The 16,739-nt window shown below is 43.5% G+C and overlaps 1 protein-coding gene across 1 annotated transcript in view; it reads left to right on the forward strand.

The window, feature by feature from the left end:
- LOC141364288 (uncharacterized) overlaps nucleotides 1-16,739 on the forward strand; it is a 157,200-nt gene that overhangs the window by 28,752 nt on the left and 111,709 nt on the right. Inside the window, exon 5 of the mRNA XM_073868508.1 lies at nucleotides 327-874. Within this exon, the coding sequence (XP_073724609.1) occupies nucleotides 327-874 (548 nt within the window). The remainder of the gene's footprint in view (nucleotides 1-326; nucleotides 875-16,739) is intronic.

Here is a 16,739-nt window from a genome sequence, read left to right on the forward strand (position 1 = left end):
TGTCCACTTACATCTGACTTTGTTGACACACGCCATTTGTGCCACCAGAGCGGAAATGACCTAAAACTTTTTCTTCTTGTTTTGTGTGTGGGTTGCAACCATAAAAGGACCTAAGCCTTAATCGCAAATCATTATTTATTCGGCAAATAACGTTTCCATCAGCGTTTATCGCATAAGCCATATATCGATCAAGATAAAATCCGATGAGATCGAACGTAATTCTTTTGAGTCGATATTCATGAAATTTAATCGAATTTTACTGTTTCCATAACGCATTTTTCATTCGATATCACTTAATTCGGATAAAAACATGTGGATGGAAACATGGCTACTGTGATTGAAGCTCCTGGATGGTGGAGAAATATACCTGTAGAAGGGAGCACTGAGTTACTGAAACAAGAGATTTTACTCAGTGTGTCTCTGTGTCCTCCAGGACCTCACATTGTTTTTCTGGTTATACGTGTGGACTACAGTTTTAAAGAAGAAGATAGAAAAGTATTTGAGGGTTATGTTGATCTTCTCAGTGAGAGAGTCTGGAGTCACACTATAGTGCTCTTCACTCGTGGAGACTTTCTAGGAGACACATCTATAGAGCAACACATTGAGAGTGAAGGTGAGGATCTCCAGTGGCTGGTGGAGAAATGTGGGAACAGATATCATCTTCTCAACAATAACAACAGAAGTGATGAGACTCAGATCAAAGATCTGCTGGAGAAGATAGAGGAGACAGTGACAGAAAACAACGGCTGCTGTTTTGAAATGGACAGAAAGATTTTACAGAAGGTAGAGGAGAGAAGGAGAGCAGAGGAAGAGAGAGCAGAAGAACGAATGAAGAGGATGAAGAAACAGAGAGAGATGATCAGATCACAGATGAGTGAGTAAACATCACAGTGATGATATAATCACTGAGTATCTGCAGTAATGAAGTCATGAAAATGTAAGAGTTCCCATGATAAATAAGTGCTGCAAACATGATTAACAATAAAGTTCAAGTTCACTTTATTTATATAGGACATTTAAAACAGCCATAGGACTGACCAAAGTGCTGTATAATAAAAGAGTGTAAGAGAAAATACACTGAGAAAAATAATACTAAGACAAGAAATAATAAGAGCAAATACAATTAAACAATATAATAATTCACTGAGAAAAAAAAGTACTAAAACAAGAAATAATAAAACAAATGTAGAATTAAACCAAATGAAAATAAAAAGGATAATTATTGATATGCCAAAGAAACCAGATATGTTTTTAAAAGTGACTTAAAATAGACAGAGGGGTGCTAATCTTAACTCTATGGGTATATCATTCCATAACTGTGGCCCACTCACAGAAAAGGCTCAGTCTCCTTTACGCTTAAGTCTTGAAAAGGGGACAATGAGGAGGGTCTGTTTGCCTAATCTTAGGCTTCTGGAAGGAGAGTATGGATGCAATAATTCAGATAAATGAGTAGGGGTCTGGATTATGTAGGTGTTATTATGTATTTGTAAAAACAAATAAAAGTATTTTAAAACGAATTCTTTATTTGAAATGCAACCAGTGAAGAGTCCTGAGAAGAGGGGTGATGTGATCACTTTTAGGCTTTTTAAAAAAAATCTTGCAGCAGCATTTTTAACTAATTGTAATTGTAAATGAAAATTTGAGTTTTGGCGACACCACAGTATAGAGAGTTCCAATAATCTAGACGAGAGGTGATTAGGGCATGAACTGCCATCTCTAAGGTTTTGTCAGTTAGAAAGTGCTTAATTTTTGATAAAAGGCATAAGTGATAAAAACATGATCCAATCACATCGGAAACTTGTTTGTCAAGTTTTAAGGACTTATTTAAGAGAAGAAATTAAATAATTCACAACAAAAACTCTTTTCATCAGCTGCTATTGTTTGTAATAAATAGACTAAGAACATTTTGCACTACCAGCCACAGAAAAATATATATATTTCTTGAACAGTCCCATGATTTTCAGGGTTTAAATGTGAAAATAGAAAATGTCTTGTACAGGTGATAGACAATATAATAAATGTAATTATTTTAATTGTATAAATTGTCTTTTAAGTACAGAAACATTATTTAAAGTCATTTTATCAGAATGGACCCATTATCTATATCCTATATGATAGTGGTCCAAACTCAAGAATCCCTAAAATTGTCTGAAATGCAATCTAAAAATGTTGTAATGTTATGTTGAAATGTTTTACAACAGTAAGATAAACTTTTACAGTAATGTACTGTATACACAAATACAGTATTTTTTATTTTTCTATTTTTTTATCAGTGCCACAACAACACATGACCATGGTTCACTATCTCTTGATGTTTTTATATTTTTGTGGTTTATATTTTTTGTAATTAATCACACAAAGACGATAAGTATATAGTATAATGCCAGAAAATGTAGTAACATTTAATTTTTAAATATTTATAGTTATTAGATTTATAATGAATAAATGATAAGACAGCTGCTGTCCGTGTAATCGTATTTCAGGTACAATGGAATGTGTATTAATCTCAGAGAAATTCACTAAAACAAATTTACTATCAAAAGAATAAATCAGAGTTATTGACCATTCGGCATCAAGAATTTCAATTAATTTCCCTTAATATTTCCATAATTCTTTTGTCTGTTCTATCAAATTAATAGTCAATCCTATGTTAAATGTTACATTTTGTCATGATTTCAGTCTTACCGGTTTGTTGTGTGCCTGTTTTCCTTTGTTGTCATGTATGTCTCACTGATCCATGTGCGCGTCTTTCACAGGTGTTCTCGTTTGCTGTGATTTCCTCACTGACGTCACCATCACCTGAAGCTTGTTTGATTCCCAATCGGCATTAGTATATAACTCTCTAGTTCCCCTCGGTCTTTGCGAGTCCGTCATTGTATGTACATAGATGCTTCTGATGCATTTCGCCATCTTGTCTTGTCATGTTATGTTTCCAGTTAATTCAAGTATTAGTCTGTGTTATCTGCTGTCACGTCCTTGCAGACTTTCAGCCGTCACGCTTCCTCAGTCTTCACAGTTCTACAGACTGTCTACTCATGAACTAGATCGTCCTCGCAGTGAAGAGATTGGATTACGTCGAGTCTCAGTTTATTATCATCAGCTGCACACAGCTGAGTTGTCTCTAATCCACTGGATATTTACCACCGTCACCAGAGCTCTGTCACTGATCATCTCCAGCGAACTGAACAGTTTGTTGCGCTTTGTGCGCTGATATTGATTACCATCACTAACTGTGTTTCTCCTCTATATCACAGCTCTGGACTGTTGCTGTTGACGAGCTGTCCCTTTTGGGTTGTGCCGTGGTTCGTTTCGTCGAGTAATTCCACAGAGAATTAATTTTCCCCCTGTCTTCACTCTGAGCCGTCATTGCCAGAGAATCCTCTTCGTGCTCTGTTTTCCTTCCCTGGATGCCTTTAGTGACTTTGGTGACTGAGAGACTTGTTGTGTTATTCAATAAATTCTCCTCTGCTTTGGAATTCTTGTGTCTGTGTTCCTTACACATTTGTTTTTTTAAACGTGTTGTTTTTATATCTGTTTCTTTTCAGTACAGTACAATTTTGAATAATTGTGTTTTGTTTATTTGTTACAGATGACACTCAGCATCTCTCAGATCTGAGGATTGTGTTAATGGGATATAAATGTGCTGGTAAGAGTTCATCAGGAAACATCATCCTGAACAGAGAGGAGTTTGACTTGAAGAGATCTGCTCAGTGTGTGAAGAGACAGAGAGAAGTAGCAGACAGACACATCACTGTGATTGAAGGTCCTGGATGGTGGTTGAATGAACCTGTAGAGAAGAGCACTGAGTTACTGAAAGAAGAGATTTTACTTAGTGTGTCTCTGTGTCCTCCAGGACCTCACATTGTTCTTCTGGTTATACGTGTGGACATCAGATTTAAAGAGGATGATAGAAAAGTATTTCAGGGTTATGTTGATCTTCTGGGTGAGAGAGTCTGGAGTCACACTATAGTGCTCTTCACTCATGGAGACTTTCTAGGAGACACATCTATAGAGAAACACATTGAGAGTGAAGGTGAGGATCTCCAGTGGCTGGTAGAGAAATGTGGGAACAGATATCATCTTCTCAACAATAACAACAGAAGTGATGAGACTCAGATCAAAGATCTGCTGGAGAAGATAGAGGAGACAGTGACAGAAAACAACGGCTGCCATTTTGAAATGGACAGAAAGAGAGCAGAAGGAGAGAGAACAAGATCACACATTAGTAAGTGAATACAGTCTATATTTGATGAAACATTCATTAACAAGATGTTAGTCATTGCACATTTGCTAAGCAGGAGAGTGACAGCACAGTGATTTAACGTACATGTCCATGACGGGGAAAAGCATTAAGAAAACTCTCTCTCAAAGTTCTATTTCTTTGTTTAATGTCATTCGAGTTTGTCATTGGACTCTCTTATTGGTTCTAGGAAGCTTTTTTTATCCACTGACGTCGCTAGATAAAGCAATGAGCATGTCATCTTTGTTTGTTTGCCTCTTTGCCGGCTAACTTCCGGTTGGAGGGCTTACGTTTGGGAGGAGTTATGCGCTGACGTGGTTTCATCAACCAGATGTATTTACACTTGTCCAGTTTTGTCTAAAATGGGTCCCAGACGTTTTGGAGGGCATTTACACCTTTTTACGATCAGATAGCTATAAATGTTTTTTACTAATGGACCCTTCTCTCACTTCCTGCTGGCCACTGTTGTGTATTTTTCCTGTCGCTTGAGGCTTTGCCAACCTTTACAGTATGTTTGAAACATTGATCACCTTGTATAAATAAATTCATCAACTGCTAAAGCAAATCTCACAAATGCTACACGTTCTTAGGTCATCTGCACAAATACGAAGTTAAGATGTGTTGTTGCAATGGTTAGTCGTGGGCTAACTCGTTTCGGTTTTCATGGCATGGTGTCAAAAAATTGTCAAGTCCTACATATACCCCTCTCATCTTTAAATGCCCAATAATCAAGGGCGATACAATAAACAAACTACAGTTGCAGCACATGAGCAGCAAGATAAAGAAAAGCTAATGGACTTCGCAACAGCAAAGCATCAACAGTCATAAAATAACCGTGAACTTACAGGAAAATTGCTCCTATTGAACTTTTAAACAACCTCAATATTATGCAGCTTCTTTACTCTCCCCATTCACCTGAAAGGATCAAGATTTTACTCTCATATTCACTATGCTATGCCTTTAAAATTCAAAAGATTTAGCTTACTGCTACCCATTCCAACAATTCATCTGATCACTTTACCTTCATGTGCAGATAACTATTGACAACTTGTAGGATTTCTGAAGCTTTATTTTAACAGTTGGGTCATTCTACAGAAAAGGTGGAATTCGGGTGATGGAAATTTGCTTAAATTAACTTCTTTCAATATACCCAAAACTTCTTTAATAGCATTAATTAACTTATCAAATCTATGAATCCGCAAAGTGGGGAGCTTAATCTATTTTTAACTTTTTAATATATTTTAATAAAGAATCCATGAGTCATTTATTTGTCATTGGTGTTACCTGTGATTTAAACAACATTAATGTTGATACTAAATATTTTTTCTCATTACAGCTTGTGTATTTAGTTAAAGGTAGAGGAATGATAACAGCAAGAAAAGACGGAGAAGAATTACTAGAAAGTACAAGAAAATACATTAATAACACCAAAACTTGGTTTAACACCAATTACACAATATAACACCAATGACAAAATGTAACACCAATGATGGTAACACCAATGACAATTTACAGAAAAAAACTAATATTTTAACAAAATGGCTGTCATTAGCAATGTGCCATTTAATTAGATATGTAACAATCACATACTTATTCAGTATAATGTATTTTTATGTAAAGATCTGAACACTCCCAGCTATAAAAAAGAGTAACACTAATGACATCCAAAAAATCTTATCTCAAAATTCTTAGATATATCATGATATTTTAGACAAATTAAGTAAGACATCTCAAAAACCTTTTGCCTTCCTCCACTGCACTTCTTCCACTGACCTCTAGCCCAAAGAAACATTTCAAAGAGCTGATGCATTGTTTCAAAATAAAGGTGCTTTGGGTAGGGTAACACCAATGACATAAATTTGGGGGACAAATGTTATTTGATATTATTCATATTAATAGTGTATTTTTTTTACCATTTCAGTGTTGTAGTAAATTCATACAGGGTTAAATGTAAATGTAAATTAGATGTGCTTTATAAAAAACATGGTTTTAAAGGGACACAAGGCAGCATTTTTATGTTAATAAATCATCTTCGTAAGTCGGTATATGGTTAAATGACTCATTACCGGACGAATGAAGACTCTCTCGCCCGCCCCTGCTGTCTGTAGGAAGAATACCCCACTTGCAAGCAGTGTTGGGTAAGTTACTCAAAAAAAGTAATTAATTACTAGTTACTAATTACATCTTCAATCATGTAATTAGATTACTTTACAAATTACTCTCTCCAAAAAGTATTTAATTACTTACTAATTACTTTCTAAATCCTATTAGTACATGATACAAGAATAGGCTTGAAATGGCTCGAAAAATTAAAATATAAAAGTACATCAATTATTCTGGTCGCACTTTAGGGTCCAATTCTCTCTATTAACTAAGTTTTAACTACTTTTGCCTCAATATACTCCAACTACTGCTTATTAATAACAAAGAAGTTGTTAATTTTAAGTATTGGTAGAAATGGGGAGGGTTAAGGATGTAGAATAAGGTTTTGCAGAATCAGGCATTGATATGTGCTATTAAGTATTAATAAACAGCCAACATCTCATTAATATTAATATTACTAATAATCAACCAGTTTATAATAAGAATTGTAAACTAAAACCATGTTAAATCCACTATTGTATTATAGTATTTAGTTACATCAGAAGTAACTGTAATTAGATTACAAGAAAAATAAGAGTAATCCCTTACTTTACTTTTTCAAGGGAAAAGTAATTAAATTACAGTAACTAATTACTTAGTAACTAGTTACACCCAACACTGCTTGCAAGTTCGCTGTATCCGACCCGGTGTCCTTCAGTCTCGCAAAGTCTCAGATATCGCGAGAAGCAGGATCACTTCACGGCAAACAACACAGAGGCAGGCGAGCTAAACACGGCTATGAATTGTTGCAAATGGCAGAGCCGGGGAAGAAGCATTGAAAACCCTTGACGGAAGAAAAACATAACTGGATTGGAAATAAGCTGATAAACTTGGTTACGAGGGGGGAGGGACAACAGTTTGTTTTTACTTTCAGACACTAGGGGGAGCTCGTAGAGAAATATTACGCATACTTGCCTGGTTTCCCTAAATAATAAGTACACAGTTCAACTTCCATGTATGATTAAAGGGACAGGGCAATTTTTAGGACTAGACATTTAAAAAAAAAAAGTTTAAAAAAAGGAAAACACAGAAAGTACATTAATAAACTCTCTCATCATGTTAAGGACAGTCTATATTTATTAAACATATATCATTATGGGATTATTGGGTCAAATTTAATGATTAAGTGGTCTGCAAAAGCAAGAGACAAGCATTTCCACCTTTTTTGTAGAATGACCCAGTTAGTGAATTTGTTTGCAAGAGGAAATCAATGTCTCCAAATGTAAAGGTCGGCAAATCGTTCAGGGAATGTGAAAACATACACCCATTTCTCTTTTTTTTATATTAAAATTTTTGCAAGCACAAACTTTGAGGATATAATTTACATAACAATATAAATGTGAAAGAAGAAAAACAATCAAACAAATAAACTGAAATGAGTTTATTTTTGTCTTTATACAATTTGATACAATCTCATTTCTGCAGTTATAAAAAGCAGAACATTGCAGAATGCTTTAAGCATCTTTCATTTACAGTAAAAAAGCACAAACAACCATAAAAATGTTTTTAAACTATCTTACAATCTTCTTTTCTTGATCATTATTTCCAGTGGCTGAAGATGAGATGTTTGATACAGTTTCTCTGAGTTCTGCTTACGGTTCTGTCAGATCACGATCAGGTGAGGGCAACACGTAATTTTTGTATCATCACACTCATTCACTCACTATATAGCACCAAATAAAATATTTTGAATAATGTTCACATTGCTTTACCATACTGAACAATTTTTTTGAAGGGCAGGTGTTTAAGCGAAAAATTAGGGCACCACTTTCATAAATGTTTTTTTTTTGTGTGAAAAAGTTACATACAATAACACATCTTTTATTTACTTATTTCTAATAATTATTACATTTTTATACTTGCATCAATTCATGTTAAATTCTTAAATTAAATTTGTAAAAAACCTCATGCATGCAAAAGACCGCTGGAAAACAGACCAATCTCAACATAACACCAGCTGTGACATTACATTTGAGATGTACGCCCCAATGTTAAATTAGTTATTAAATTCATTACAATTTGTTACAATGCTAAAAACAAAGTTGTGACTGCTGCCCTGCTGAAAAAAACAGCATACCAGCAAGACCAGCATATGTTGGGTTTTGGTGCTGGTTTGCTAGTGAAAACCAGCTAAACCAGCATCAAATCAGCACCAGCATTAGCACCAGCTATACCAGCACCAAACCAGCATTAGCACCAGCTAAACCAGCACCGAACCAGCATTACCACCAGCTAAACCAGCATCAAACCAGCATAAACCAGCATAATTCCCAAGCTGGTCCATGCTGGTTTGATGCTTTTTTTCAGGAGGGTGACTTGGCGCTATATGCTAATGTTTAGGCTAAAGTTCAACAACACTTTACAAATGGCAGACTTATATACAGGTTCAGGTGATGAGTGTCAGGTGACAGTGATTAACAACATAAATTCCAACGACCACAGTGACCGTGTCCGTGACCCAGGAGTATAGGAGGGTCACAGTGGCCTTTGTGTGGTATGAGTGGACCAAACGCAGCCCAGCACCATCACCACTACTGCAACGACCTCAGGCTCCAGTTCGGGAGGTGCTGGACTGAGTTCAGGTTCTCTAATGGGCACTGGACTGTGTACAAGTTCACCAGCGGGCACTGGACTGTGTACAGGTTCACCAGCGAGCACTGGACTGTGTACAGGTTTGCCAGCGGGCACTGGACTGTGTACAGGTTCGTCAGCGGGCACTGGACTGTGTACAGGTTCGTCAGTGGGCATTAGACTGTGTACAGGTTCACCAGCGAGCACTGGACTGTGTACAGGTTAGGTCCCCTCAGCGAGCACTGAACTGTGTACAGGTCCGTCAGCGGGCACTGGACTGTGTACAGTTTCGTCAGCGGGCACTAAACTGTGTACAGGTTCACCAGCGAGCACTGGACTGTGTACAGGTTAGGTTCCCTCAGCGGGCACTGGACTGTGTACAGGTTTGCCAGCAGGCACTGGACTGTGTACAGGTTCGTCAGCGGGCACTGGACTGTGTACAGTTTCGTCAGCGGGCACTAAACTGTGTACAGGTTCACCAGCGAGCACTGGACTGTGTACAGGTTAGGTTCCCTCAGCGGGCACTGGACTGTGTACAGGTTTGCCAACAGGCACTGGACTGTGTACAGGTTCGTCAGCGGGCACTGGACTGTGTACAGGTTAGGTTCCCTCAGCGGGCACTGGACTGTGTACAGGTTTGCCAGCAGGCACTGGACTGTGTACAGGTTTGCCAGCGGGCACTGGACTGTGTACAGGTTCGTCAGCGGGCACTGGACTGTGTACAGGTTCGTCAGCGGGCACTGGACTGTGTACAGGTTACGTTCCCTCAGCGGGCACTGCACTGTGTACAGGTTCGTCAGCGGGCACTGGACTGTGTACAGGTTCACCAGCGAGCACTGGACTGTGTACAGGTTAGGTTCCCTCAGCGGCACTGGACTGTGTCTAGGTTTGCCAGCAGGCACTGGACTGTGTACAGGTTCGTCAGCGGGCACTGGACTGTGTACAGGTTAGGTTCCCTCAGTGGGCACTGGACTGTGTACAGGTTTGCCAGCAGGCACTGGACTGTGTACAGGTTCGTCAGCGGGCACTGGACTGTGTACAGGTTCGTCAGCGGCACTGGACTGTGTACAGGTTCGTAAGCGGCACTGGACTGTGTACAGGTTCGTCAGCGGGCACTAGACTGTGTACAGGTTCACCAGCGAGCACTGGACTGTGTACAGGTTAGGTTCCCTCAGTGAGCACTGGACTGTGTACAGGTTTGCCAGCATGCACTTGACTGTGTACAAGTTCATCAACGGGCACTAGACTGTGTACAGGTTTACCAGCGAGCACTGGACTGTGTAAAGGTTAGGTTCCCTCAGCGGGCACTGGACTGTGTACAAGTACACCAGCAAGCACTGGACTGTGTACTGGTTCATCAGTTGGCACTGGACTGTGTACATGTTTGCCAGCAGGCACTGGAATGTGTACAGGTTTGCCAGTGGGCACTGGACTGTGTACAGGTTCGTCAGCGGGCACTGGACTGTGTACAGGTTCGTCAGCGGGCACTGGACTGTGTACAGGTTCGTCAGGGGGCACTAGACTGTGTACAGGTTCACCAGCGAGCACTGGACTGTGTACAGGTTCTTCAGCGGGCACTAGACTGTGTACAGGTTCACCAGCGAGCACTGGACTGTGTACAGGTTAGGTTCCCTCAGCGGGCACTGAACTGTGTACAGGTTTGCCAGCAGGCACTGGACTGTGTACAGGTTCGTCAGCGGGCACTGGACTGTGTACAGGTTCGTCACAGGCACTAGACTGTGTACAGGTTCACCAGCGAGCACTGGACTGTGTGCAGGTTAGGTTCCCTCAGCGGGCACTGGACTGTGTACAGGTTTGCCAGCAGGCACTTGACTGTGTACAAGTTCATCAACGGGCACTAGACTGTGTACAGGTTCACCAGCGAGCACTGGACTGTGTAAAGGTTAGGTTCGCTCAGCGGGCACTGGACTGTGTACAAGTACACCAGCAAGCACTGGACTGTGTACATGTTTGCCAGCAGGCACTGGACTGTGTACATGTTTGCCAGCAGGCACTGGAATGTGTACAGGTTTGCCAGTGGGCACTGGACTGTGTACAGGTTCGTCAGCGGGCACTGGACTGTGTACAGGTTCGTCAGGGGGCACTAGACTGTGTACAGGTTCACCAGCGAGCACTGGACTGTGTACAGGTTAGGTTCCCTCAGCGGGCACTGGACTGTGTACAGGTTCGTCAGCGGGCACTAGACTGTGTACAGGTTCACCAGCGAGCACTGGACTGTGTACAGGTTAGGTTCCCTCAGCGGGCACTGGACTGTGTACAGGTTTGCCAGCAGGCACTGGACTGTGTACAGGTTCGTCAGCGGGCACTGGACTGTGTACAGGTTCGTCACGGGCATTAGACTGTGTACAGGTTCACCAGCGAGCACTGGACTGTGTACAGGTTAGGTTCCCTCAGTGAGCACTGGACTGTGTACAGGTTTGCCAGCAGGCACTTGACTGTGTACAAGTTCATCAACAGGCACTAGACTGTGTACAGGTTCACCAGCGAGCACTGGACTGTGTAAAGGTTAGGTTCGCTCAGCGGGCACTGGACTGTGTACAAGTACACCAGCAAGCACTGGACTGTGTACATGTTTGCCAGCAGGCACTGGACTGTGTACAGGTTTGCCGGCGGGCACTGGACTGTGAACAGGTTCGTCAGCGGGCACTGGACTGTGTACAGGTTCATCAGGGGCACTAGACTGTGTACAGGTTCACCAGCGAGCACTGGACTGTGTACAGGTTAGGTTCCCTCAGCGGGCACTAGACTGTGTACAGGTTCACTAGCGAGCACTGGACTGTGTACAGGTTAGGTTCCCTCAGCGGGCACTGGACTGTGTACAGGTTTGGCAGCAGGCACTGGACTCTGTACAGGTTCGTCAGCGGGCACTGGACTGTGTACAGGTTCGTCAGCGGGCACTGGACTGTGTACAGGTTAGGTTCCCTCAGCGGGCACTGGACTGTGTACAGGTTCGTCAGCGGGCACTGGACTGTGTACAGGTTCATCAGGGGGCACTAGACTGTGTACAGGTTCACCAGCGAGCACTGGACTGTGTACAGGTTAGGTTCCCTCAGCGGGCACTAGACTGTGTACAGGTTCACTAGCGAGCACTGGACTGTGTACAGGTTAGGTTCCCTCAGTTAGCACTGGACTGTGTACAGGTTTGCCAGCAGGCACTGGACTGTGTACAGGTTCGTCAGCGAGCACTGGACTGTGTACAGGTTCGTCACGGGCAATGGACTGTGTACAGGTTCGTCACGGGCACTAGACTGTGTACAGGTTCACCAGCGAGCACTGGACTGTGTACAGGTTAGGTTCCCTCAGTGAGCACTGGACTGTGTACAGGTTTGCCAGCAGGCACTTGACTGTGTACAAGTTCATCAACGGGCACTAGACTGTGTACAGGTTCACCAGCGAGCACTGGACTGTGTAAAGGTTAGGTTCCCTCAGCGGGCACTGGACTGTGTACAAGTACACCAGCAAGCACTGGACTGTGTACTGGTTCATCAGTTGGCACTGGACTGTGTACATGTTTGCCAGCAGGCACTGGAATGTGTACAGGTTTGCCAGTGGGCACTGGACTGTGTACAGGTTCGTCAGCGGGCACTGGACTGTGTACAGGTTCGTCAGGGGGCACTGGACTGTGTACAGGTTCTTCAGCGGGCACTAGACTGTGTACAGGTTCACCAGCGGGCACTGGACTGTGTACAGGTTCTTCAGCGGGCACTAGACTGTGTACAGGTTCACCAGCGAGCACTGGACTGTGTACAGGTTAGGTTCCCTCAGCGGGCACTGAACTGTGTACAGGTTTGCCAGCAGGCACTGGACTGTGTACAGGTTCGTCAGCGGGCACTGGACTGTGTACAGGTTCGTCACAGGCACTAGACTGTGTACAGGTTCACCAGCGAGCACTGGACTGTGTACAGGTTAGGTTCCCTCAGTGAGCACTGGACTGTGTACAGGTTTGCCAGCAGGCACTGGACTGTGTACAAGTTCATCAACGGGCACTAGACTGTGTACAGGTTCACCAGCGAGCACTGGACTGTGTACAGGTTAGGTTCCCTCAGCGGGCACTGGACTGTGTACAGGTTTGCCAGCAGGCACTTGACTGTGTACAAGTTCATCAACGGGCACTAGACTGTGTACAGGTTCACCAGCGAGCACTGGACTGTGTAAAGGTTAGGTTCGCTCAGCGGGCACTGGACTGTGTACAAGTACACCAGCAAGCACTGGACTGTGTACATGTTTGCCAGCAGGCACTGGAATGTGTACATGTTTGCCAGCAGGCACTGGAATGTGTACAGGTTTGCCAGCAGGCACTGGAATGTGTACAGGTTTGCCAGTGGGCACTGGACTGTGTACAGGTTCGTCAGCGGGCACTGGACTGTGTACAGGTTCGTCAGGGGGCACTAGACTGTGTACAGGTTCACCAGCGAGAACTGTACTGTGTACTGGTGTGGGTCCGTCAGCGGGCACTGGAGTGTGTACAGGTTCGTCAGCGGGCACTGGACTGTGTACAGGTTCGTCAGAGGGCACTAGACTGTGTACAGGTTCACCAGCGAGCACTGGACTGTGCACAGGTTAGGGTCCCTCAGCGGGCACTGGACTGGGTAGAGGTTTGCCAGCAGGCACTGGACTGTGTACAGGTTCGTCAGCGGGCACTGGACTGTGTACAGGTTCGTCACGGGCACTAGACTGTGTACAGGTTCACCAGCGAGCACTGGACTGTGTACAGGTTAGGTTCCCTCAGTGAGCACTGGACTGTGTACAGGTTTGCCAGCAGGCACTTGACTGTGTACAAGTTCATCAACGGGCACTAGACTGTGTACAGGTTCACCAGCGAGCACTGGACTGTGTAAAGGTTAGGTTTGCTCAGCGGGCACTGGACTGTGTACAAGTACACCAGCAAGCACTGGACTGTGTACATGTTTGCCAGCAGGCACTGGACTGTGTACAGGTTTGCCGGCGGGCACTGGACTGTGAACAGGTTCGTCAGCGGGCACTGGACTGTGTACAGGTTCATCAGGGGGCACTAGACTGTGTACAGGTTCACCAGCGAGCACTGGACTGTGTACAGGTTAGGTTCCCTCAGCGGGCACTGGACTGTGTACAGGTTTGCCAGCAGGCACTGGACTGTGTACAGGTTCGTCAGCGGGCACTGGACTGTGTACAGGTTCGTCAGCGGGCACTGGACTGTGTACAGGTTAGGTTCCCTCAGCGGGCACTGGACTGTGTACAGGTTCGCCAGCAGGCACTGGACTGTGTACAGGTTCATCAGCGAGCACTGGACTGTGTACAGGTTAGGTTCCCTCAGCGGGCACTAGACTGTGTACAGGTTCACTGGCGAGCACTGGACTGTGTACAGGTTAGGTTCCCTCAGCGGGCACTAGACTGTGTACAGGTTCACCAGCGAGCACTGGACTGTGTACAGGTTAGGTTCCCTCAGCGGGCACTGGACTGTGTACAGGTTTGCCAGCAGGCACTGGACTGTGTACAGGTTCGTCAGCGGGCACTGGACTGTGTACAGGTTCGTCAGCGGGCACTGGACTGTGTACAGGTTAGGTTCCCTCAGCGGGCACTGGACTGTGTACAGGTTCGCCAGCAGGCACTGGACTGTGTACAGGTTCGTCAGCGGGCACTGGACTGTGTACAGGTTCGTCAACGGGCACTAGACTGTGTACAGGTTCACCAGCGAGCACTGGACTGTGTACAGGTTAGGTTCCCTCAGTGGGCACTGGACTGTGTACAGGTTAGGTTCCCTCAGTGGGAACTGGACTGTGTACAGGTTTTGCCAGCAGGCACTGGACTGTGTACAGGTTCATCAGGGGGCACTGGACTGTGTACAGGTTATGTTCCCTCAGTGGGCACTGGACTGTGTGCAGGTTTGCAAGCAAGCACTGGACTGTGTACAGGTTCGTCAACGGGCACTAGACTGTGTACAGGTTCACCAGCGAGCACTGGACTGTGTACAGGTTAGGTTCCCTCAGTGGGCACTGGACTGTGTACAGGTTTGCCAGCAGGCACTGGACTGTGTACAGGTTCATCAGCTGGCACTGTACTGTGTACAGGTTCGTCAGCGGGCACTGGACTGTGTACAGGTTCATCAGCGGGCACTAGACTGTGTACAGGTTCACCAACGATCACTGGACTGTGTACAGGTTATGTTCCCTCAGTGGGCACTGGACTGTGTGCAGGTTTGCAAGCAGGCACTGGACTGTGTACAGGTTCGTCAACGGGCACTAGACTGTGTACAGGTTCACCAGCGAGCACTGGACTGTGTACAGGTTAGGTTCCCTCAGTGGGCACTGGACTGTGTACAGGTTTGCCAGCAGGCACTGGACTGTGTACAGGTTCATCAGCGGGCACAGGACTGTGTACAGGTTCGTCAGCGGGCACTGGACTGTGTACAGGTTCGTCAGCGGGCACTAGAGTGTGTACAGGTTCACCAGCGAGCACTGGACTGTGTACAGGTTAGGTTCCCTCAGTGGGCACTGGACTGTGTACAGGTTAGGTTCCCTCAGTGGGAACTGGACTGTGTACAGGTTTGCCAGCAGGCACTGGACTGTGTACAGGTTTGCCAGCAGGCACTGGACTGTGTACAGGTTCGTCAGCGGGCACTGGACTGTGTACAGGTTCATCACGGGCACTAGACTGTGTACAGGTTCACCAGCGAGCACTGGACTGTGTACAGGTTAGGTTCCCTCAGTGAGCACTGGACTGTGTACAGGTTTGCCAGCAGGCACTTGACTGTGTACAAGTTCATCAACGGGCACTACCAGAGCATGTGAGCGGTGTGGAGCGGTGTGACGCTCCGCTAAATATTCCGCTCTACTGTTCAAGCGCTCCACTCAGTCGCTCACCGCCCAAGCAAGCGCTCCGTTAACTTTCCGCTCACGCTCGCAAAATAAACCAATTCCCGCTCAGATCCCGCTCCGACATAAAAAAAATATTTAGTAAGCCTAATTGTTTTCTGTACTGACGTTCTTGGATAATTGCATTTAATTAAAGTATTAGCTGATAAATAGCAGTTATGTACAGTTGTGTGTTGGCTATTAGACCTAGTTTAACTGATACGGATATAATTCAAATTAACAATTTGTTTCCACGACATCCACATGTTTTACTAATTCACATTTTTAAGTTATAATAAATGTAATAAGTAATTACAAAATATTATAACAATTCGTTCCCCTTACGAGAAAAAGATTAACAAACTATAATATTATATAAATATATTATTTGAAAAAACTAAAATAAATTGAAGAACAATTTCTTAACAAGAAGGTTTTTAAGTGCGAATTTACAGTGCATCGGTAAAAACAGAACACAGTGTCTTAAAGAAATTAAAATTAGACAGTATTTATGAACCTGTAAATGTACAAAACGAATGCAATACAGAATATTTATTTATGGCATTTTCAATAGTATATTAGTAGATAAATTAACATGTATCTATGAAAACGAATAAATCATTATTTTGGCTAAATTAATCTGGATAGATCATTTCAGTCAGACTAAACATTTCATCATTTCAGAACAAGAACAAGCTTAAATGCTATCTATAACAACGTACATTTTATCCCAAATGTTACATGGTCGAAAATATGTAGAAATATAGCCTATACGAAAACAAATTACAGAACAAAATGTTTAGGTCACGCGGACCGAACGAAAAGCCGTTAATTAAGCGGACTCTCTGTAAAATAGAGGACGTGCTGAATCAGTCGAGTCGGCAGATTATCATCACTGTTTATAATGTTCCACGCAGATACTGTTGATGAAAAAA

Source organism: Misgurnus anguillicaudatus, chromosome 6, assembly GCF_027580225.2.
Source record: "Misgurnus anguillicaudatus chromosome 6, ASM2758022v2, whole genome shotgun sequence".
NCBI lineage: Eukaryota > Metazoa > Chordata > Actinopteri > Cypriniformes > Cobitidae > Misgurnus > Misgurnus anguillicaudatus.